The 24,667-nt window shown below is 51.5% G+C and overlaps 1 protein-coding gene across 1 annotated transcript; it reads right to left on the minus strand.

Annotated features, from left to right (window-relative positions):
* Positions 1-741: 741 nt before the first annotated feature.
* Positions 742-24,140, minus strand: LOC133351770 (phosphatidylinositol 4,5-bisphosphate 3-kinase catalytic subunit gamma isoform-like). The gene is given in 13 exon segments (XM_061567270.1): positions 742-4,084; positions 5,213-5,367; positions 6,905-7,016; positions 7,198-7,322; positions 8,301-8,391; positions 9,902-10,048; positions 10,968-11,062; positions 12,851-13,076; positions 15,893-15,958; positions 18,441-19,089; positions 19,573-19,907; positions 19,909-20,873; positions 23,979-24,140. Coding segments are annotated over 12 exon segments (3,180 nt in total). The 5' UTR covers positions 20,827-20,873; positions 23,979-24,140; the 3' UTR covers positions 742-3,823.
* Positions 24,141-24,667: the final 527 nt, after the last annotated feature.

The raw sequence follows: 24,667 nt of genomic DNA on the forward strand, positions 1-24,667 counted from the left end.
GCTCTACCGAGTCACTGACGTTGCTCTACCGAGTCACTGACGTTGCTCTACCGAGTCACTGCCGTTGCTCTACCGAGTCACTGCCGTTGCTCTACCGAGTCACTGACGTTGCTCTACCGAGTCACTGACGTTGCTCTACCGAGTCACTGACGTTGCTCTACCGAGTCACTGACGTTGCTCTACCGAGTCACTGACGTTGCTCTACCGAGTCACTGCCGTTGCCCTACCGAGTCACTGCCGTCGCTCTACCGAGTCACTGACGTTGCTCTACCGAGTCACTGCCGTTGCCCTACCGAGTCACTGCCGTTGCTCTACCGAGTCACGGGCACGGCGCTGCTTTGTGGCGTAACTGTCGTTCGCCCGACGCCGTTGTTATTCGGGATGCGAAGATAAAAAGGTCATTTAACAACAACAGCAGCAGCAGAAAGGAATACGTGGCGGCGTAAACGGCATGGACATATCCAGCGTGCTCTTTAGCTGCGCATAAAGGCACGTCACCCAGGGTACAAGCACCTGTTTACCACACACACACACAGGTATTTAATAATATATCTCGATTTAAAGCTTTCGTGACTGCAGGGATTCATCTTCTTGGTTCTTTCGGCAAAGTCACGTAGAAGGGAAATAAAAAAAAAATCATGTTTTATTTTTTTAATTTTATTATTTCCCTTCTACGTGACTTTACCGAAAGAACCAAGAAGAATATATCTCTAACCGAATGAACAAACGTCGACGACAATGTGATTGAGATGACACGAACGCGGTATTATTTTACAATAATAAAGGCCGTGCACTTTTTATTCGAAAGACAAACCGATGGCCATCTCGAATCTCGTGTGTCCGTTCTACGTACTCGGCACCCTGACATGTAACATCGATGACGATCGTTCAACGGCGCCCACTCGCTTTCGTGTTACTCGGCAAGTCTGCCGAGGGTAAATGCCCCGGTAGAGGTCCACGTTTGCACTGGAGACTTCATTTCCCACTCGATATCTTGTGGGCCACCCTGCTCGGCTGACTTGGAGTAGAGATTATCAGCATAAGGCACTACCACTGGAGTACACAATTAGCCTATTCGTAATAATGATACGTATCTTTGTGTTTAGTTGGTTGTTCTTCCCCCGCACCTCAGATTAGCATGATTGGTAACACACAGTGTGAAAGAAGTTCAACATGCATACATCGTACCCTATATTGCTATGAACAGGTTTATAAACGTTAGATTTGAAGCTTTCGTTACTTCAGGGATTCATATTCTTGGTTCTTGCTGTGTTTTTCACACCTGACGATGATTGCTTGTGTTGCAGTCGAAACGTCGTGAGAATTTTATTGTTTTATATTTTTTTTATTTTTTCCCCTTCTACGTGACTTTACCGAAAGAACCAAGAATATAGGTTTATAAGCGTTAGATTCATGTACTCGCCATTACCGCCAGTGCAGATTTCGTACAACCAGATAATAAGAGTACTGCGGAATGGACGTGGCGTGCCACACGAGTTACCGTAACCAAGATCTCCGTGCGTACGAGGCTCTGAGGCTGAGATAAACTATGTCGCCTCTGATTACCCTCGTGTACCGAGAGCTCTCGAAAATCCTAACACAGGTGGGAAATGCTACAACAACAACAAAAGCTGACCAAACATATCGAACAAGACGCAAGTGAAAGAGTCATGAGACTCACTGGAAAAACTCACCTGGACAAATATAATCACTCTAAAACGAGAATTGGCCGACGGATATTATACGATGATTACGACGACTGGCTGGAAGGGGGCAGAGGTCAAAGGTCAAGATTTAGGGACGGAGAATTATCCGAGGTGGCTTCATCTTGCCACTGCTTCCATCCCTTTGCCGGGCCCAGCACCCATTGGCTCAGTTGTAACCTGGCACTGAAGGCCTCCTTTGATGAATGTACTTAAAATAGATATATAATTAACGAATACTATTCAATAAGCGAAAACACCCTGTGAGAATAAATATCTAATTTCTATGTTTTCATAGAGACTATATATAGATACATTTAATATATTTAAAGTTTGTCTACGATCAAAGTACCCAGAATGCTCCCCATATCACTGAGATACCGGAAGCTAAACTGGTTTGAGCCTGGACAAGTGCTTGGATTGGCGACCGCCTTGCACAACACGTGTGATGGGCTGATCCGAGACTACATTTCTTTAGAACTGCTTTTTGTATTTAGTTCGTTGTCCTTTCCCCCACCCCTCCGATTATCAGGGTGGGCTACGTGTGGTGCGAAAGCAGTTCAACACACGTATGTACGTATGTATGTTGTGGGCAGCAGAGGGCAGTGCGGGAAAATTGTTGGACTGCACTTTCTACCACTTCCTACGACCCATTGGATGACGTAGGTTGTGTAAAGCTTTCTCCGGGTTTGCTCGGAGAGTAGAACAGGGGCATCATGTGACTCGTACCCGACCACAGCCATTGCGAGATTGGTGGAGAAACATTTTCCACATCCACAATAGAGGTTTTTTTGGGGTTAGATCGCGTAAATATAAATGTGTCGTTAAACCCGCCACCACCCGACACAGCCAATTGGTAAGGTTTGTCACGTAAAAAACGACATCACATCCATCAATTTATTTCAGAACGAAACAGGTTGTCTCCACAAATCTGGCTGTCGCCTGATGAAGCTAGTTGTAATTACTGGCGAAACGTCGTACTCAAATTGTACATTTTGTGGATTTACACTCCAACACACCGGTGTGCTGTACTAGTAACAAATTGGCATGTTCTGTTTACGTGACAAACCTTACTATTTGGCTGTGTTGAATGGTGGCGGGTTGAACGACACGTTTATATATTTACGCGATCTAACCCACAAAAAAAAACCTGTATCGTGGATAATATCGGTCGTGAAAGCCTCCGCTGTGTTCAACGGATTTTCCACATCGGCGGTAAAACTCGAGTGACCATGCTGACCAGCAGCCATGTCGAGAATTATCCCTGGCACGTGACCAATCGGCACCTCAGTCATTGCGAGAGGAATGCTCGAGGCGGTCGCTGTCCTGGACATACCCAGCCGCCACGGTGGCCAAGCGATGTTAACTACCTCGCCTGGTATACAGGAAGTCGTGGATTTTGATCACTACCCCGACACCTGCTGATATTTTGAATGATGTGCATGTCTCTCCCCGTGGTCGCGCGGGTTTTCTCCGGGTCCTCCGGTTTTTTCCCTCGACATTTAGAATCGACAGCACGCCTCTCGAGTATTTTGGCTGCGATAAATTTCCACGTGACGATAAACCACGACGGCCAGGTCGCTTCTGAAAAAACGACGAAATAGCTCGGTGGGGCCTTCCTTAACACCTGGTAAAATAAAAATAGTTTATAGTGTTTTTTTAATGGTTTAATCGCTGCCCACCGCACACCAGAGGTCGCAACCGGGTACCCGATACCCGTACCCTACCCGATACCCGGCTACCCGTACCCGGCCGGGTACGGGTACGGGTACCCATTTGCGACCCTGGTGCGGCTGGGTACGGGTACGGGTAGGCCGTGAGTCACTGGTGAGTAACCGTTTCTCACTCAATTCCCAACGTCTTGTCTCTTCTCACAATTCAAGTTCCTAGAATCAACCCACCAGCGCCTGCAACATGGCTTCATCCCAGAGGTCGCAATCAGGTACCCAATACCCGTACCCTACCCGTACCCAGCCGGGTACGGGTAGGGTACGGGTACGGCCGGGTACGGGTACGGGTACCCGTTTGCGACCCTGGTGCGGCCAGGTACGGGTAAGGAATCAAAACCCGTTTGCGACCTCTGCCACACACCGCTCGTCGATCCCCGGAGTGGGGTGCCACTAGGTGGCCTTGCGGCTCGCCAAAAGGTGCATCCACCAGTTAATCTGCACGGTCCAGCCCTTGACTTTGCAGTGCTCGATCTCGCCGCGGATGTGCGCCTCCGCGTCGGCCTCGGACGCCTTGACGACGAGAGCCTCGCGCATGTGCTCGATGTCGCGCGGGGTCACCTCGGGCATCCCCGTCGTCGCCATCATGTTGAAGAGCGTGATGAGCAGGTTCTTGTGGCGACGCAGGGCCAGGTACGCGCGGCAGCACGTGTCCTGGTTGGGGCGGTTGGGGGGGGGGGCGGGGTTCAGAGGTCAGAGGCAAAAGATCAATCCGTCGCTTCTGTCTCCGTGTCAGTTCCGGCGACTGTTTGTGCAGTTGCCTTGTGACTTAAAATCATCGTCGTCATCATTCTAATCATCGACATTGGGCACATGGTCAATGGAGTGGTGGATGAAGATGCCCCAAACGATTTCACCGCTCCATCCCCTTCTGTTGACAAACTCAAGCTCTTATCCGACGTCCGTATATTTACCCAATGGTGCCACCAGCAGTTGCCAAACGATAAATCCGACGCTGACAGTGGCGACAGGGGTAATTTGCTTTTAAAGAGAACACGCTTGCATCCGGGGCGTCTCAGAGAGCGCATTTACACGCGACAAGTGACGTGGAATCGCACAGCTCATCGCAAAACTATTAAAGGGCAACCCCCAGCAGCAGCTGTCCCTGTGTGGCACAAGGTGACCCAGCGCGTGGCCTGCAATCGGTCACGAGTCTGCCAATAGAGGGGGGCGTGATGATTGCCGCTGTGCGTAAACTCATTTGGAATTTGGACAGATTTCGACCGTGACGCCTGCACGCAATGGCCCAGCCCGTTCCCAAATGAAGTCGGAGGACATCTTTGACGTCCACTGTGAAACACACGGCGTGTACTGAACATTAACCGTTCTCGCACAGCGCATTCATAACCAGGGCGGCCTGTGGGTTTTCTAACCGGGCACAAGCGACAGCACGTATGCGCGTTGAACTTCTTTCGCAACGTACGTAGCCAACCGTGCTAATCGGAGGTGCCGGGGAAGGGCAATAAACTAAACGCAAAGAGCAGTTCTAGAGGAACGAGTTGCCAATCTTGATGATTTCAAAGTGCATAGCTCCCAGTGGCTTCCGACTATAGGAAAAGGAAGAGCGTTCCAGACGGCCACAGAACCAACAATCACGCCGATTAGGTGCACTAACGTCCGATGTGGCTAACTGTGCACAATTTCACCCCAAAAAAAACTAAAAACGAGCGCATCTGAAAGTTCCGCACGATGCGGGTGACCGCCTTTGTTCAACGATGATCCAGAAGCCGCGAGGTCGGCGGTGCCGCCGTCCCCCACGCGTCGCGGGCGGCAGCCGCTCACCACGAAGCGCTGGAAGTAGAGGTTTTTGTTTTTGTGCGCGCCCAGGATGCACAGGAAGTCGGGCGTCAGCACGAAGGGCACGCGCTCGCGATCGACGCCCATGAACTTCTTGATGTTGCCCAGGATGTGGCCAAAGTCGATGTGGAAGAGGTTTCCTGCGCGGGGGACCCGGCACAGACACACGCGGTGTGTGATTACCCCCCCACCCTCTCTCCTCCCCGATCAGTGGCTGAGCGTGATTACAGCACGAGGCCAGGTGCAGGAGAATGAAGTGGGGTTCCCCCATGTGCCCAATGTCCATCCTCAAATCTTTGTAGCCCGGTGCCTGGGGCCTGTTGCCCCACGGAATCCATAGACTCAAATCGAGACCCTTAGACGCATAGACACCCACAGATTTTCATAAAGACCCATACACTCACACAGATCCATAGACTCTTGGAGACTCTTAGAGACCCACACACTTACATAGAGACCACTGGTGCAGAGAACGCCTCCTCCCCCCACCTCTTCTAATTTCCCCTCCCATTATCGTGAACTGGTGCCTGGGGGCCCCATCAGCCCATGGGCTTCGGTTCAAAGTTTCAAAGTTTCATTTATTAGGTATAGCCCTGTGAGCCATTCGGCTCTTGATTCGGGTGCAACCGCAACAAACAAAAAACAAAAACATGAACAAGAAAACATCTTAAAGTGACTATGTGCGAACAGAAAATGCAAGTAAAGACAGCAAAATATTGCAGAAAAATCACCGTACACCAACCCTGTGCAAATATCCCAGTCAAACAACAACAACAACCACAAGACAACTTAGATTAAGGCCATCAGTCTAACTCTGTACTACAACAAACAAACATGGCCAAACCAAAACACTTGTCGAAAATCACCCAAATAAAATCCATAAAAGCAATGAAACAGTGATCATAGGAACTGTGACCGAATTTTCACAATAAACGACGTAAACAACATGTACTACCAAACTCCGCAGCCATAGCTGGCTGCATTAGTCACTCCACAACAGTAGGAGCATCATCCACAACAGTAGGAGCTGGCAGGGCCAGCCAGAGCCGAACGATCGTTGCGATTGCTCACACAGCGCCACGGCGGTGAAGGCTTCTGCCTACTGCTCCGCCCCCCGAAACCTTTCGCCGACGAGCGAGGGTGTGACGCCGCCGCTGACTCGAGTACAAAGATCGATCCTTACGCTCGTGATAACGAGAGCCGGCAGAGGCGAACCCCATCACTATAGCTGATCAATCGATGCCACGAATAGCGTAGTTTATTTACAATGGGTAATTTTTTTTTTTACTCAATTACACAATTTTACTTTTCTCAGCTATCATTTTATCGTGACTGGGCTAAGACCACGTGTCAGAGGATGGCCCTGGTAGATCATGTCGTAGAAGTGCTTATATCCCTTCATATGCCCTACAAATAGTGTTCTTTGAAAGTACATTTTTTGAGACGGAGTATGCTGAATTAAGCAAAAAACCAGATTGTATGTGGTTTTTTGTTTGCACGGTTATCACTGATCGCGCAGAAGCCATCAACTCACTACACTTACACAACCGGTTTAACCATGGAGAGGTGGCTGATACTGAAGATTCGAAGCCAGGATCTGAGCGGTGTCAGCCTCGGGACTTCCGAGTTTGGCCATTGCCAACCTCACCGCCACGGCCCAAGCGGGGCATCCCTCACCGTTCTTGGTGATCATGATGTTGTCGTTGTGCCGGTCCCCGATGCCCAGCACGTATGTGGCCATGCAGTAGCCGGCACACGAGTGCATGAACTTCTCCACCGCCTGCAGGTTCTGCTCTCGTGACAAAACAACGCGCGACACGGTCAGGGCCAGATGATTTCATTCTCGAGTGCGCTATTGGCGTCGCATCACCGACACCCGCGTGTGCCTCCGTGCTTCGCCCAGTGTCCGCTCCCCACCAGCACCCCGCGACCCCGTGACCCCGTGACCCCATGACCCCGTGACCCCGCACCTCTCCTGCGAGCGGCATCTGCTCGTCCAGCCACGTCTTGAGGCACCTGTCGTTCCGCGGGTTGCCGCCTTTCTCCACCTGGATGCTCGCGACGGTGTGCGCGTTGGACACCACCTCGATGACACCTGTGGGAGGCACCACCCCGCCCATCCGCGGGTGCCGCGTGTGGGTAACGGGCGGGCAGCGCGGGCCTCATTCGTCGGCTCGGCTTATTCCGCTGTAGCTACGAGTCGAGGCGCCTCTCGGAAGCGGGACAGCGCGTGCAAAATTCATCATCGATCATTATCATAGTCATCAGCCATCATCAATCCACTGCCTGGTTGAAGGCCTCCCCAATCCATCACCATCCCTCGTGGCCCCTATGATATAACAATCCACCAGGCACCTCAACATGAGCTGATCTCAGAGCTTAATTTTCTCAGTCGGCTGCCGCTCTTTCCCCGGAGGCTCCTAGATTGGGAAGTTAAACCGATTCCCGACTGCCTGCAAGAACCGTGAAAAGTGCCACACTGACAGATCCAACGATCCAATGCTGCACTCTCATCTCCTAAGCACCCCGCTGCCAAAACCCAGGCGGTCTTCCATCCAAGTAATTCATTCATTCATCACGCAACTCAGGGAAGGACCGTTGCGCCAAACGTGGGACCTCTTGGAACAGCGTTCGCATAAACTTCTCTTGGCTGCCATACACCGGCGTCTTGAGTGATTTGTTTGAACCACGGTTCACTGGGGGGGGCGGGGGGGTGACCAGGAAGACGTCGCCATTCCTCTGAGGGTCGCGGTTCTTCGAACGTCGACCGCCAATTGAAGGGCGCTATGCGCTGCTCGAGTTTGCGCATCGAGACGGGGTGACGTGTCCACAAAGTGACACCACAGCCGTCTTCCCTCTCGAACTGAGCTCTACAATCGCCTGGAGACTGGTCGCAGATGCAACGGTGACATTTCTGATGAAGTCGAACCATCAGATGCCAAGTAATCGTCCGGCCTTAACCCCAATTAAAATGCAACGTCTAATGAAGATCGAGTGCATTGTGGGTGATTTGTTGATTGATAAATCTGGGCCACATGGCTGCGGTGCACCGATAGGAAGCACATGGTCACACCTGTGTTGTAGCCCGTGGCGATGCAGCCGTAAGGAAGGAGGCAGAGGTCCAGGCCCTCGCTGTCCCAAATGGAGTCCATGATGTTTAAGGTCTGCGCACACACACACAGAGCATCAGCAACATCGTCATCAGCAACATCGTCATCAACAGCATCAGCAACATCGTCATCAGCATCACCAACATCAACAGCAACATCACCATCATCACCACCATCAACAGCATCAGCAACATCACCATCATCACTAACATCATCAACAGCATCAGCAACATCGTCATCATCACCACCATCATCAACAGCAACATCACCATCATCATCACCAACATCAACAGCATCAGCGACATCATCACCAACATTATCGCCAATAGCATCAGCAACATCACCATCATGACCAACATCATCAACACCATCAGCAACATCACCATCATCATCACCAACATCAACAGCATCAGCGACATCATCACCAACATTATCACCAATAGCATCAGCAACATCACCATCATCACCAACATGAACAGCATCAGCAACATCATCATCACCACCGACATCATCAACATCATCATTACCATCAACATCATCAAAAGCATCAACAACACCAGGTCCAACTATGAATGTCCATACGCAGCTCCAGCAATGAAGGCCTCCTGCCAGCCCCGAGACGACCTGCACCCAGAGGGAGGTCGCTCATTCTCCTCTGCTGTCCCCATCGTATGGAACCGCCTTTCCTCCCGCCCCCAGCCATCTATGCACTCGACTTTCTGCCCCAGTTGAAGTCAAGACTCAAGCCCTTCCTCTGTTGCTCCGCCCGTCTGTCTCGCTCTGTTAAATAAGCGAAGCATTCCTCCTTTCTCGAGGATGCCCATGTCCCACCGTTTCTCTACGGCATCTTGAGATGTGTGTTGAATATAGGCATTGTATTGATCCAAATTGTTATTGTACCGTACACCAAAATTATATATTACACACACATCATAATGGCACGAAGACAGTCACTGCATTGCGCTCATTTCTTTAGAACTGCTTTTTGAGTCTAGTTTGTCGTCCCTCCCCCGCACCTCCGATGAGCATGGTTGGTGACGTGCCGTTCGAAATAGGTTCAACATAGTACGTACATACAAATGGAATCTTAAATCAAATCACGATCAAGAAGACGTGAAAGTACATCGCATCAAAGGAGGTGGTAACTCGTTACATCCCTACTCCTCACTCAGCGCGTCCGCCACGTGATTGGTGGGTCACACAGCCATGTGCTCTGCAGAGATGTCCAATTGCTTGGCGAACAAAATGGTGTTTGTACGAGGCAGCATAGCAAGGATATTGTATGTACACACGCTGAACTTCTTTCGCGCCGTACGTGGCCAACCGTGCTAATCGGAGGTGCGGGGAGAAGGTCAACAAGCAAAACTATTTGTGGGGTAGAGTCAGGAGCATTGTCATGCTATGCGTGGGTTTCCTCTGGGGGAGCCTGTTTTCCTCCGCCATGGTGGAATTAAGAAACGGGGCTCGAGCCAAGGACCTGCCGCTAGCGCGGGGGATTACAGAGAGAGAGAGAGACGGGTTTGAGTTGCGTGACACGTGCGGAGGGACGGGCGACGGCTCCAACCTGCAGGATGAGCATGTCCTGGCGCAGGTCGTCGCCGTTCTTGAAGATCAACTTCACGTTGGAGTCGTCCAGCGACGTGGAATCCGCCCGGTGAAATTCCAGCCACAGCGGCTTCTTCTTGCTCGCCAGAACCTTACATTTCTCGATCTGAAAGGCCCAGACGGAGCAACGTCACGCAGAGCGTGCCACGCACGAAAAAAATACAAAGATCCCCCCGTATAGTTGGGGCAAGCGTCAATGAAGGCCGGCACGGCACACGAGGGGGTGGGTGGCCAGCACCACGCCCGACCGCCTTTGTAACCCCAGTGGCGATGTTTACGCACCGCACCAGGTACTCATTTGGGGCCGAGCTTGACCCGTCGCAACTCTTGCAGCAAGCAGTGCACCGCGTTGTCTCAGAGAATGGTTTTGGAAGATGATGTCAAGGCACTACTGGATGCTAAGCAAACTGAATATAAATGTTTTAATCCAGACTTGAAGATTCCGTGACTGCAGGAATCCATACTCTTTGGTTCTTTCGATAAAGTCACGTAGGTAGAAAATAAACTACAATTGTTTTATACCTACGTGACTTTACCGAAAGAACGGTAAGAGCATATATGTTTTACTCTATTTTTAAATCACACAGCAGGAGGTCGTGGGTTCGATCCTGGTGAAAACCGAAAAATGTGACGTGATATTTCGATTTAAAGCTTTCGTGACTGCAGGGATTCATCTTCTTGGTTCTTTCGGTAAAGTGACGTAGAAGGAAAATAATAAAATAATAAAAATAAAGATAATAAAATAATTCTCACGACGGTTCGGCCACAACGCAAGCAGCCGTCCTCAGGTGGCCGAAACGTCGTGAGAATTATTTTATTATGTTTTATTTTTATCATTTCATTATTTTCCTTCTACGTGACTTTACCAAAAGAACCAAGAAGATGTGACGTGATGGTTTATTTCGGCGGAGTAACGCAGTGAAATCTGCCCCCCCCCCGTGCCACCCACTCAACGGCCTCCGAAGTTTGTATCTATTGTCCGTTGGTGGCGTGGCGGAGCAGAGTGGAGCGGGCGAGGCACGTACGACGATGGCGCCGGCGCGCACGCACGGGTCGTACGGCAGCTGGAAGACGCCGGGGATCACGACCCTTCCCAGATTGTCCTGGAGCTCGGAGGCCGCTACAGAGAGACGGTGGTTGGGGGGGGGGGATTGGGGAGTGGGAGAGCGACACGCGTAAACACGCACAAGCGAGCAAGCACGTGCACGAGCAGACGTTCGCGCGTGCGCACTATCACGCGCGTGCAGAATCCGAATCTTGATTCATTAGCGCGGATGGCTACGTGCGGTGCGAAAGAAGTTCAACATAAATACATTTAGACCGGAGAAATCCGATGAGCTACGACCTTCCACAGATGTTCAGTCGGAGCAAGTTGCATGCCCGTGTCCTTGCACGTGTTCGCACACGAATGGACGTGCAAAGTGCAAAGCGCACATGCACGACGCACACGGATGCGCAACGCACGCAAGCAAGCACGAGGAAGCACGCACCGGTGAATAGAAGCCTCGCACACACTCTCGAGCGCAAATAATCGCACGCACGCATGCACATGCGTGGGCTAGACCCCTGTGCGCTTGTACATTGTAAAATGTACAAAGACCCCCCCCCCCCGTACAGTCAACAGGCTGTTGGTGCACCGCAAGCGAGTAGCAGCACCTATGAAGGCCGGCACAGCACACGAGGTGGGAGGGTGGCCATCATACCAGGTAGCCATTTGAGGCTGAGCTGACCTAGGTGGTGTTGGCTGTTAGTAGGAATCAATTTCGGGTCTCTGCCAGGTTCGTAGCGCAGTGCAGTGCGGCGCTAACTTCCGCGCCACCGCTCTCCAAACCCGGCGACCCAAGTTCCAATTCCCACTCAGGGCCAACAGTATACACAAGCGCACACACACACATGTATAAGCGCACGTGTGTACGTACAAAGGCACTAAACTAAACATTTTATTTTACCAGTTAAGGCCCACTGAGCCATGTAGCTCTTTTGCAGAAGCGAACTGGATATCACAAATGATAGCTCAGCGAAGTCGCTTTTGTGGAAATTGATCGCAGCCAAAAACTCTAAACACATGTTTATTCTAAATCTGGAGGGAAAAACCGGAGGAACTGGCGAAAAATCAATGCAACCACGGGAAGAACACGCAAACTCCAAATGTACAGGGGTCAGGGTCGAGATCGAACCCACGACCTCCTGTATACTGGGTGAGGCAGTTAATATCTCACCACGTGGCACCCCACACAGACTGTAGGGGCAAGTGCTGTTAGCGAGCACCTATGAAGGCTGAAACGGCACACGAGGGGGTGGGTGGCCAGCACCACGCCTGGCCGCCTTTTTTGTCCCCCCAGTGCCGATGTTTACGCACCGCACCAGGTACTCATTTAAGGCTGAGTCGACCTAGGGGAGGCCCAGGACCGGTTCAGATAATCGTCACCGGTGTTGGCCGTGAGCGGAAATCGAACCCGGGTCGCCGGGTTCATAGCGCAGCGTAGCGCTAACCGCTGCACCACCGCTCCACACACACACGGGGGGGGGAGGGAGTGGCAGAGGTCGCAAACGGGTTTTGATTCCTTACCCGTACCCGGCCGTACCAGGGTCGCAAACGGGTACCCGTACCCTACCCGATACCCGGCTACCCGTACCCGGCCGGGTATCGTGTAGGGTACGGGTACCTGATTGCGACCTCTGGGATGAAGCCATGTTGCAGGCGCGGGTGGGTTGATTCTAGGCACTTGAATTGTGAGAAGAGACATAGACGTTGGGAAATGAGTGACAAACGGTGACTCACGGCCTACCCGTACCCGGCCGGGTACGGGTAGCCAGGTATCGGGTAGGCTACGGGTATCGGGTACCCGATTGCGACCTCTGGGGAGGTAGGTGGGGGGTGGTCCCGGCGAGGGCGCTATCGACGCACCGTTGGGCGGAACGTTGTACAAGGTGCCGAGCACCAGCTGCATCTTGTCGCCGACGATGCGGAGGCTGTCGATGAGCTTCACCTGCTGCGCGAAGTTGTGCAGCGTGGCCCTCCCGCAGCCCCGCAGGTAAGCCTCGAGCAGCACGGCGAAGCGCGCCCGCGAGTGGGCGCACACCGCGATCTCGCTGCGCAAGAACCAGAAGAAGAAGTGGCCCAGGCGCTTGCTCTAGCGGCGGACGAGACGGAGGGGAGCAGAGGGGGGGGGGGGCAGAGGTCGCAAACGGGTTTTGATTCCTTACCCGTACCTGTACCCGGCCGCACCAGGGTCGCAAACGGGTACACGTACCCGGCCGTACCTGTACCCTACCCCCGTACCCGGGTACGGGTATCTGGTACCTGATTGCGACCTCTGGGATGAAGCCATGTTGCAGGCGCGGGTGGGTTGATTCTAGGAACTTGAATTGTGAGAAGAGACAAGACGTTGGGAAATGAGTGACAAACGGTGACTCACCAGTGACTCACGGTCTACCCGTACCCGTACCCGGCCGCACCAGGGTCGCAAACGGGTACCCGTACCCGTACCCGGCCGGGTAGCCAGGTATCGGGTAGGGTATGGGTATCGGGTATCCGGTTGCGACCTCTGGCGGTCGGTGACAATGAGAGGGCTTTGGTTTAGACGCGCGCATGTACGTTGAACTTCCTTTGCGCCGTACCTAGCCAACCGGGGTAATCGGAGGTGGTGCGTGTTCAGCGGACACGGAGTTGCGTCCAAGGAGGGAGGGAGGGTGTGGTGGTTAAAAAATTTAGCCGACAATTCCATTTTGCTTCGCTTATCTGCGGGTTGGCGCAGGTTATAAAATAGGAAAACCAAAAAATCAACGTGCGGACAACGTGACTTTGTGTAGTTGTGTTCTTGCCGATTTAGATCGTCGTGTTTTGAGACTCTGCTCATGTTTGTGAGCGTCGCCCCTCCGACCCTGTAGTTGATTAAAGGCCGACTGCCTCTGATTGCCCAGCGGCATCCTTCACGAGCCTCCTCCGATTTAGACAATGCCGGTTTCAGTCTTTGACAAGTCCACTCAGCTCCAAATCCTCCCATACCGCATTCACTCCTTATTTTCTCTAGCTCGTGCTGCGCCAGTTTAGCCGAAATACAAGCTGCTTGGGCATGTGGTGGCTGGGCATGGGGACTTCAATGACCTAGCCAATGTAGCCTCGCCTGCCGGAGGAGCTCGCTGCTGGGACTGTGTCCAGACCTTTCTGAAGGATCTACAAATAAAAATAGCTGCCGTTGGCCACCAAGTGGCGATGATGTCACCATGGCGCTTGTGTCGGGCTAGGTGCACGATGAGGCCATGTGAAGAGTCTAAGGCTCGCTGAACAGGAGGTCATGGGGCAGACCCAGGTGCCCGCACACACACAAAGATCCCCCGTATAGCCTGAACAGACTGTCGGGGCAAGTGCTGTTAACGAGCACCTATGAAGGCTGGCACGGCACACGAGGAGGTAGGTGGCCAGCACCACGCCCGGCCGCCTTTGTCCCCCCAGTGACGATCTTTACACACCGCATCAGGTAATAATTTGAGGCTGAGTCGACCTAGGGGAGGCCCGGGACCGGTTCAGATAATCTTCACCGGCATTGGCCGTGAACGGCAATTGAACTGGACAAAGGCGGGACTAAAGCAGGAAGTTATTTTTCCCCAAATACATTCCTTAAATAATTATCAAATAGAGCAAGTCAAGATCTATAAGTATATTGGGGTCATTCTTGATTCAAAACTGAAATTTGAATATCACATTGATTATATTGGTAAAAAGACAAAAATAAAAATTGGTTTTCTGTATCGACACAAGTACTGCTTCCCCCCTATGTTCCGTTTGGAATTGATAAAAGCTACCATAATGCCTCTACTTGATTACTGTGACATCGTGTATAAATCAGCCCCAAGTACTGTACTGAAGAAGCTTGACTCAATGTATCACTCGGCCTTAAGATTTGCGTTGAACTGCCCATATAGGACTCACCACTGAGATATCTACATTGGGTCAAACTTAGCATCTCTCAATGTTCGACGGCTTGTGCATCAGATCTTATTTATTAATGATGTACTTACAAAAAAATCCGCAGATTACCTGCTGGATCTCCTCTCTGTTTCAAAGAACAAATTTGACCTAAGGTCTTCGCTCATTTACCAGCTTCACATTCCCTATTGCCGTACAAATACTGGAGGAAGGGCCTTTGCTATTGATGCCCCCAGGGTCTGGAATGCTATTGCCAATAAACTGCAACTTGAATCACTACCTATGAGATCTTCACTCAAAATTGCTCTAGAGGAGTTGTACACCCCTAGCTGCCACTGCAATGTATTGGCCTAAAATACAATGTTTCGCTCCGGATGATCGCTGCAAAGTACGCAAAGTATGCAAAGTATCTTCTGTGTTTTGATTTAGTGTGCTGATCTTAAAGGTGCATTGAAAAATGTTGATACTCCGACTGATGCTCCTGCTGTTGTGGAGTGACTCATGCAGCCAGCTATGGCTGCAGAGTTTGGTAGTACATGTTGTTTACGTCGTTTATAGTGAAAATTCGGTGACAGTTCCTATGATCACTGTTTCATTGCTTTTATGGCTTTATTCTGGTGATTTTCGAAAAGTTTTTTGGTTTGGCCATGTTTGTTTGTTGTAGTACAGAGTTAGACTGATGGCCTTAATCTAAGTTGTCTTGTGGTTGTTGTTGTTTGACTTGCATCCCACTGGGATATTTGCCCAGGGTTGGTGTACGGTGATTTTTCTGCAATATTTTGCTGTCTTTTCTTGGATTTTCTGTTCGCACATAGTCACTTTAAGATGTTTTCTTGTTCATGTTTTTTGTTTGTTGCGGTTGCACCCGATTCAAGAGCCGAATGGCTCACAGGGCTATACCTAATAAATACACTTTGAACTTTGAACTACCGCTCCCCAAGCATGCTCACGCACACACACATTCACAAACACTCACAAACACACAGCGCCATGCAAAAAGGCGTGCCGTGCCGCACCTACCCTCAGCGCCCTCTGTATGAGGAAGCGGGCGAGTGGGCTGTCGTGGTACGGCTCAAACTTGAGTGCCTGGGGGGGACAAAGAACCAAGCAGAATAGGCGTGTAAGGGAGCGCACGACACAAAAGTAACGACTCGGCAGCAGTGACACGCACCAAAAGACACTGCGTGATGAACAGCTTCAGGGCAAATACAGATTATGATTGTCGCTTTCTCCGTGGAAGACCACGTCGTGGAACTCCTTCTGAGGTCCACAATTCGATCGGTCTCGTGGTCGGCACCTACTAGATCCTAACTGAGCATTCGCAGTGAATGCATCCTCATCGTAGTTGAGCAATATTCATTAAGGACCCTGTCTGTACTGCAAACTCCACAATAGAATCGATGTTTTTGGCTTTGTTGTTGTTGTTGTTGCTGCTGCTGTGATCGTGCGACAACCGGCTAAACGGTATCATCTGCGTAATTGATCAAAATAAACTTAAACAACAGCAACAACTTAAATGTGTGCAGAGGTACACAGGAGGTAGCGAGCAAAGGGAACGAGAGATATTTAGCGATTCTAAAATCACGGTTTAAAAGGAAAGGTTTGAGGGGAGACTTTAAAGCGGAAACACAGAGGGGGAGCAGGCATAATAAGCTGGGCAGGGAGTCCCATTGCTATGATACGGCGAGTGAAGTGATAATAAAAATTAAATATCGTGGGGTTTTTATTTATTTCACCAGTTTATTGGTGACCTGCGACCATCAATTCATTGCACTTGAGAAGCCAGTTTAATCCCAGGCAACACCGGCCAATCTGGACCTACCGCTTGATTAAGTTCCGTGCATTTTGGCACCACTATCCCTGGCCATACGCAGCTGAAATATTACGAATACTATCTGGGATGATAATGCATCAAAATGCTGCCATATCTAAATTTCGTTCTGCACTTGATACCGCCTACCTCCATCTGCTGAGAATGAAAATATATTGGTTTGCCTGCCACGCGATGAACATGCAGAGTGGGTGGGAAGTTGCTGCCGTTCTACTTTTAGGTTCAAAGGTCACTTGGAACCGCCGTCAAAGATAGCTCTGTGGTGTCCGCTTCTTATGAAGGGAAAAAAAAATGTTAGTAACAGTGCAGTCGATTTAAAGCTTTCGTGACTGCAGGGATTCATCTTCTTGGTTCTTTCGGTAAAGTCACGTAGAAGGGAAGTAATAAAATAATAAAAATAAAACATAATAAAATAATTCTCACGACGTTTCGGCCACAACGCAAGCAGCCGTCCTCAGGTGAAAACCAGGTCAGACGCTGTCTCCCCGACAGACCTGGTTTTCACCTGAGGACGGCTACTTGCGTTGTGGCCGAAACGTCGTGAGAATTATTTTATTATGTTTTATTTTTATTATTTTATTACTTCCCTTCTACGTGACTTTACCGAAAGAACCAAGAAGAACAGTGCAGTCATTGGCGACTCGTTCCGAGATCACCAACTCGCTACGCCCGAGAAACCCACGGTTTGAAAGCGTGGGTGGCTGCTGTATTTCAGCAGAAGTGATCTGTTGTTTTGCTTCACGTGAATGATGTTTCTGATGCAAGGTTGTGTATTGCTTTGAATGTTAATCAGGTTATTTTGAAGTGTATTCTTATTTAATGGGTAGCCAGTGGAAGTACTTGTTTTTTTAGGGTTTGTGTAATTGGGATGATTTATGGAGATTCAAAGTGAGTATCGGGGCATTGATTGTGAATGAGACCTCGGTTGTCAAACCTGACCTGACCAGCACAGCTACACACTAACACTTGATACGGAAACACACACACACACAACATGGACGCAAACATGTACAGCATGTACCCTAAGGGAGTGTAGGGGTGTCAGGGGAAGGATTCCCACCAATAGGAGAGAGAACCTCAGTGCTGGTGGATAAAAGTGACCTGGCACTTTATCCACTGCCGAGCGTTCACTCGAGAGAGCTTTTGAGAACCCCTCCCGAGGGTTTCGTTTTCTCTCTCTCTCAACTCGTCCACGCTGGGCAGACGTCTTGGAAGATGCTGGGAGTACCCACACTTTACCCCACCGCTCGGGATCTGCCGATCGAGTGACTAACTGCAGTGGATGCTGCTGGGCGGGATTTCATCAACTTGCCCCGTCATCTCAAATCCCGCGCAGCGATGTCAATTCGGGGTGCCGTGGTGTGCAGGAGGTCATCGATTGCAACTCTGACGCCTGAATATGTCGAGTTTGCATGTTCTGCTGGGTGGAGAAGTAGCTGTCAGTTTGTTCTCACCATCGTGGTGTGGATTTTTCTCCGGGTCCTCCGGTTTTACCCTCCACATTTAGAAACGTGCGTTCAAGGGGAATTTGGCTGCTATAAATGTCCACGTGATGAGCCAACTTCGTTGGCCAGGTCGCCTCTGAAAAAGAGAGCTATATAGTTCAGTGGGCCTCACCTGGTCAAACAAAAATAAGTGAATAGTTTACATTCAAAAAGTCCAGTGTGCTAACCCTTACACGCCTTCACATTTAAATGTCCAACATTCCAACCCACGCCCTCCCTCCCTCCCTCCCACCTGCACGAGCTGCAGCAAGAAGAGCAGGATCTCGTCGTTGCCGGAGGCGGCGAGCCGTTCGACCGCCATGCGGCGCACGAACCCGTCCACAAAGTTGCCGTCGAGCAACTCCATGGCGATGCTCAGGTCGAAGTCCGTTGTGTTCCAGCGCTGCAGGAAGCCGTGCGTCTCCCGCACGCACTCCAGGCTGCCCCAGTCGACGGCGCGGAGCAGCCGGGGCAGCGACTGCGCCGTGCGCGACAGCGAGTCCCGCATCTGCCACAGCAGCGCCAGCTCCGACGCCTCCATGGGGCTCAGCGGGTCGACGTTCACCAGGTGCTTGAGGAACTCGTCCTGGACGCTGCCCTCCGCGAAGAACCGCTTGGCCCGCTCGGGCATGTGGAAGACGCCGGCCTGGGAGCGCGGCAGCGCCACGGGGCAGTCGTACGTGTCGAGGAGGACGCTCACGACGGCCGCGCGCTCCTGCTCGGGGTTAGCGCCTGACGGCAGGGCGCTGGGGTCGGGCGCCCTTTGACCCTGCTGGAGGGGCCACATGTGCAGCACGAACTCGCCCTGGCGAAGCAGCGAGCGGTGGTCGATCAGCGTCATGTTCACGTAGTGCAGCAGACGGACGTTCAAGCTGCGGCTGCCCGAAGGCAGTACGCCCGACCTGCGGGTTGGAAGAAAATTGCATCTCGTCAGTTTTTCTTTTTGCCGGTGGACGGAAATCATCAAGTGGTGACTTTTTGAATACGGCTCACCAACGGCGATCACAGCATGACTGACTGAATGCTGAATGCAAACGCAGATTGAGGCAACAGTGCACTGAGGAACAGCAAACATGGTTACTGGCTCAATATACGTGCGTATTAATGTAGAGCTGCTTTCGCACCGTACGTAGCCAACCATGCTAACATGTGCAGTATATGAGAAGATTTACCGAGTTAACTGGTTGGCTGACCTGATAATACCGACATTTGACAGCTAAGAGCGGACGACTCGTTGGGCTGCTTTAGTTGCCGGGAGATCTCAACGGAACGGGCAAAACAAACGCCGCAGACAGAGGCCGGCACACCAAAACTCCGCGGCCTGCCTGCCGTCGACGAGCCCGAGCCGACGCGACGGAGAGAAGGGCACACTCATCCCTGCCCACCTGCGGAAGCTGTAGAGCGACAGGTTGAGGCACGCCCCCAGCGGCAGGTCCTTCATGCGGATGCCAAACTCGAGCCAGTCGCCCCAGACGATCTCCTCCTGCAGGGGCCGCTTGGACGTCATCACGGACGCCAGCTGCACCTTGCCATGGTAGACGCCGGCCTGCACGTACACCTCGGCGTCCCCCTGCGGGCACGGAGCGACGCCCGGCGGGAACTCGATGCCCCGAATGTTTAGCCGGAGGAATCGGTTGCAGTCCCAGAGCGAGAGCGTGCACAGCTGCCCCGCGTCGCTCCTCCGCAGGCTCAGCTCCTCCGCGGTGCCCGTCGCCCCGTCAGCAGTCGTCCAGCAGCGGCCAGTCGTCCTCCGTCTCCTCGGCCGCCACGTCCGGCAGCTGCGACACCGCCAGGTGGATCTCCTCGTTCTTCTTGACGCAGCGGCGGACCCAGACGAAGTCGACGATGGGGTACGGGCCCTGGATGTACTCGTCGCGCCCGCACACCTTGAACACGAAGCACTCGGCGTGCTCGCGCTCGCTGTGCCGCACCAGCTCGTTGGGGCCGTAGCCGCCGCCGAAGAACCTCAGGGCGATGTCGCGGGGCGAGTCCTTGGGCGACACTCGGATGCTCTGCTTGCGGGCGGCCAAGTGCAGCGTGACTTCGAGGAGGCCGCCTTTCTTGGCGACGCGCTCCTCCAGGTAGGCGGGCAGCGGCTGCGAGGCGACCCACGGCTCGAGCGCGTACGCGAAGGGGTCGCGCAGCTCCAGCTCGGCGGCGCGCACCGCCGCCAGCTTCCGGCGCGTGAACTCGAGCTCGTCGTCGCCGGCGAGGCACAGCGCCTCCACCTTGACGCCGATCAGGTAGTCCAGCTCCTCCTGGAACCTCTGGCCGCGCGGCGTGGGCTTGGGCCGCTCGCGGACGAGGATCCGGCCGGGCGAGATGCCGCGCGTGGCCCAGCGGCGCACGCAGTCGAGCGTCTGGAAGATCTGCTGCCGGTCGTAGATCTCGTACGCGCGCCCCTCCGCCTCGTAGTACAAGGCGTACGAGTCCGGCGGGGCGGTGATGATCACGTAGCACTCGCCGTCCATGGCGCACTTCGTGACGTCGGACCAGAACGAGTCCCAGACCTGGTCGACGCTCAGCGTGCCCTGCACGTTCCTGGTGATGCTCTGCTGCCCGCTCACCTTGAAAGGCAGCACGAACTCCACGCCGATTGTCTGTACGGTGGAGAAACGATCGTCGAATCTGGCGTTCATCTTGCCGGAGTCCAAGTGGTGCCGAGACGATGGCTTGGTGGACACAACTGCAAGCACAATACGTACAGAATAGAGATGTTCTGCTTAACGTGGCCCAGTAGCGCCCTTCATGAGCCTCCTCCAGCGAGGCCAATCTTGATAACACTGGTACCAGTCATCAGCAAGTCGACACATCGTCAGCTATTGCGTCATATCAGTCTATCTCTGCTCTAGCCCAACCATGTGAACCAAACAGAAGAAGCTTGAAGCAAGCGGTGCCTGAGTATGCAGGCTACGTGACCCAGCCAATGCGACCTCACCTGCCAGAGGAGCTTTCTGATGGGACTATTCTCAACTATTTGCAGGACTGTGAGATCCTCACACGATGCAGCCTGGTTAAAGCCAGAATGGATCGTAGGCAGTTCATCTGAAAATTTTCATGCCAGCGATGTAGGTGTTTCTATAAATGGGTCTACATTTCTGAAGCGCAGGAGAATGAAAGGCATAAGGGTGGTCTAAGAAACCTGGGGCTACATGTGGAGTGATAGACCAGGCAGCTTCCACAAAGTGTTACGTGGAAAATGCTCAAATAATCACAAGCGTACAGAGCTGTCTTGTTGAGGTGCGACTGTGAACGCAGTGATGGAGTCGAGTGTGCGGATTGCCTCTGGGAGGGTGTTCCAGAGGTGTGGTGCTGCAAATGAGAAAGATCTGTCCAACCCCCATTGGTTGTGTGTTTGGTTTTGGGTGGTTGGGGGAGGAGTGCGTAGCGTTGAGCAGCAGAAGTGATCTGTTGTTTTGCTGCTTCACGTGTATGAGGTTTCTGATTGCTGTTGGAATTGTTACCGTGTTAAATGTTTATATACACGGGGAAATCCATGCAGTTTTAGAGATATCCCGCAAAGATAATTGGGATAACTCATAAAGAGCACAACATGAGATTTCAAAGCCTCCACAAGTCTCCCACCAATGTCAATATAATTCTAGATTTGAAGCTTTCGTGACTGCAAGGATTCATGTTCTTAGGTTTTTTCGGTAAAGTCACGTAGGTAAAAAATAAAAATTACTAAAAATAAAATAAAAATCACGACGTTTCGGAGGCAACACAAGCTTCCGTCTTCAGGTGGAACCGTCACAGCACGATAGCTGTATCAAGTGAGAGAAATTCCAAGAACACAGTCCTTGTATATATACTGGTTGAGGGTGGGAGGAGCCAAGGTAGGCTCTGAATATTATTTTTGTGAGGTTCGGTGCGGCTGAAGCACGCTGTTTTCTTGGAATAAATTAAAATAATAGCAATAATAATAGAAATAAAATAATAAATCACGACGTTTCGGAGGCAACACAAGCTTCCGTCTTCAGGTGGAACCGTCACAGCTAGATTTACTGTATCAAGTGAGGCAAAAATCCAAGAGACCAGCTCTTAAATACAAGTTAAGGGGGAGGGGGGGAGGGGTTTATCTGAATGTGGTAGCCAATGAATGGAACGTGTTGCGGGGGGAGCGGGGCTAAAAGAGAACAATGGTGCACATCGACTCAGGGTTGTGGCCGGTGTTAGCTGATAATAAACATGAAAGGAAGCAATACTATTAAACGCTGGGCATGTCAACACTCGGTAAAGTAGAATAGTACCTGTCAAATAAGATGGTAAAAATGTGTGTAGTTAAATCTTTTTTACACAAAAAAAACACACACACACAGAGACCATTAGAATCATTATTGCTGTTGTTTGTTTATCAAAGAAAGACGCGTGCAGTCTTTGTAGAGTGACGATCAGTGGCAAAGCAGATTACTGGCTGCTGGCAACTTGACAGTGGTGAACAAACACGAAAAACTTACGAAACAAGTTGTCAAATAACACTGCGGCCTTTAAGAATATATGCCACGTTTCGTGCAATTACACCTTTTTCACAGCACAGCACAGACAGTCCATTACACCGTATGCCCTTTTTTAAGGCCACGGTCTGAATGACTAACGTGTTGGAGTTAAGCGAGTAAGCAATCGGCGACGTTTCGGGCGACGACGCTTGCTCACGGCACTGTGAAGAAGGGCCTTTGAACCAAAACGTCGTCTCGTTCTTTTTTATTTCCGTCCCCTGTGCTACACGAGGAATGTGTTGGGAGTGGTTATTTTTTTTGTCTCCAGTGTTCACCAGGAAATGAACATGAAAGGCTGTAGTCAGGTGCAAGTTACGGACGCATGGTCTCACTGGGGGGTGGGGTGGCACGTGCCCCCTCCCCCGCTCCCCCAATGATCCGATCAAAATCCCTAAATTCGATCGGATCATTGGGGTTTATTCGTAATAAATCGGCATTTTGCGACCCCCACTGCCACTGTGTAGTATATTACTACGTGTCAGGGACTCTATGAGATGATAGGACAATAATCGGAGTCCATAATTGGCAATAAGTACTGGCAAAGCAGTGATAAGTGATTCTAGATTTGAAGCTTTCGTGACTGAAAGGATTCATACTCTTAGGTTTTTTTGGTAAAGTCACGTAGGTAAAAAATAAAATTAATAGAAACAAAATAAAATAATATATCACAAAAAATAACCACTCCCAACACATTCCTCGAGTAACACAGGGGACGAAAATAAAAAAAAGAACGAGACGACGTTTTGGGATTTATTATTTTATTGATTTTTATTTTATTTCGTTTCTATTAATTTCATTTTTTACCTACGTGACTTTACCGAAAAAACCTAAGAGTTGTGATGAGTGACTCAGAATTGTGCGCATTTGCGTACACAGTCCACGACTTCCCTGATCACACAACGCGATTCGAATCCGACCCTCGCCATCGTCGCAAACGCGTCGAATAACAACTCCTATGATGTTTCATTGCTGGAGGGGTTGCCCCCCCCCCCTACCCCATCTACCTGAAATTCCTCTCGCAACACCAATATCGGAACACAACGGGAACCAACCCCTCGAACCAATGTCAATGTGCCACGCGCACTTCCACAATGACCGCGGGTCGGAAGAGTCGTACCTTCAAGTTCAAGTTCATTTATTAGGTATAGCCCTGTGAGCCATTCGGCTCTTGAATCGGGTGCAACCGCAACAAACAAAAAACAAGAAAATATCTTAAAGTGACTATGTGCAAACAGAAAATCCAAGGAAAAGACCGCAAAATATTGCAGAAGAATCACCGTACACCAACACGGTACCTTGCGGGTATTGGTGATGCCCAGCGAGAGACGAACACGTGGGGGGCGGTGGAGGGGGTTTCGATTGGGGGGGGGCCCGGTCGATGCCCAGAGGTACCGAGTTCGACTCCTCGTTCCCGGCGCGCGTCGAGAGTTGTTGCGCAGAGCTGGCAGCAGAGTTACGAACTCTCCGCCAAGCCCACTTCATTTGAATGGGAAGTGACTTCCTTATACGGGGGGGGGGGGGGCAAAGACAAAGATCGCCCGTATAGCCTCCGCTGACTGTCGGCGCAAGCGCTGTTTGCGAAGACCGGCACGGGCACACTAAGAGAGTGGGGTGGCTGACACCACCACCAACAACACCACCACCAACCACGCCCGGCCGCCTTTGTCTCCCCAGTGGCGATATTTACGCATCACACCAAGTGTACGTTTGAGGCTGAGTCGACCTAGGCGACGCCCGGAACCGGTTCGGAAATGATCGTTATCGGTGTTGGTGGCCGTGAGCGCGCGGGGAGGGGAGGGGATCGAACTCGGGTCGCCGGGTTCGTAGCGCAGCGAAGCGCTGACCGCATTCGCAGTGGTGGGGTGGTGGGTGGGGGGGTAACGACTCCGTCTCACGACCATTCAAGGTTAGAATCAAGGGCAGTTCTTTGTTTCGCTTGTAAAGTGCGTGTGCCAGCTCGTCTGTATCGTCTGCCTCCTCGTTC

The sequence above is a fragment of the Lethenteron reissneri genome, chromosome 38, assembly GCF_015708825.2.
Source record: "Lethenteron reissneri isolate LAM-NWPU_2019-01 chromosome 38, ASM1570882v1, whole genome shotgun sequence".
Lineage (NCBI taxonomy): Eukaryota > Metazoa > Chordata > Hyperoartia > Petromyzontiformes > Petromyzontidae > Lethenteron > Lethenteron reissneri.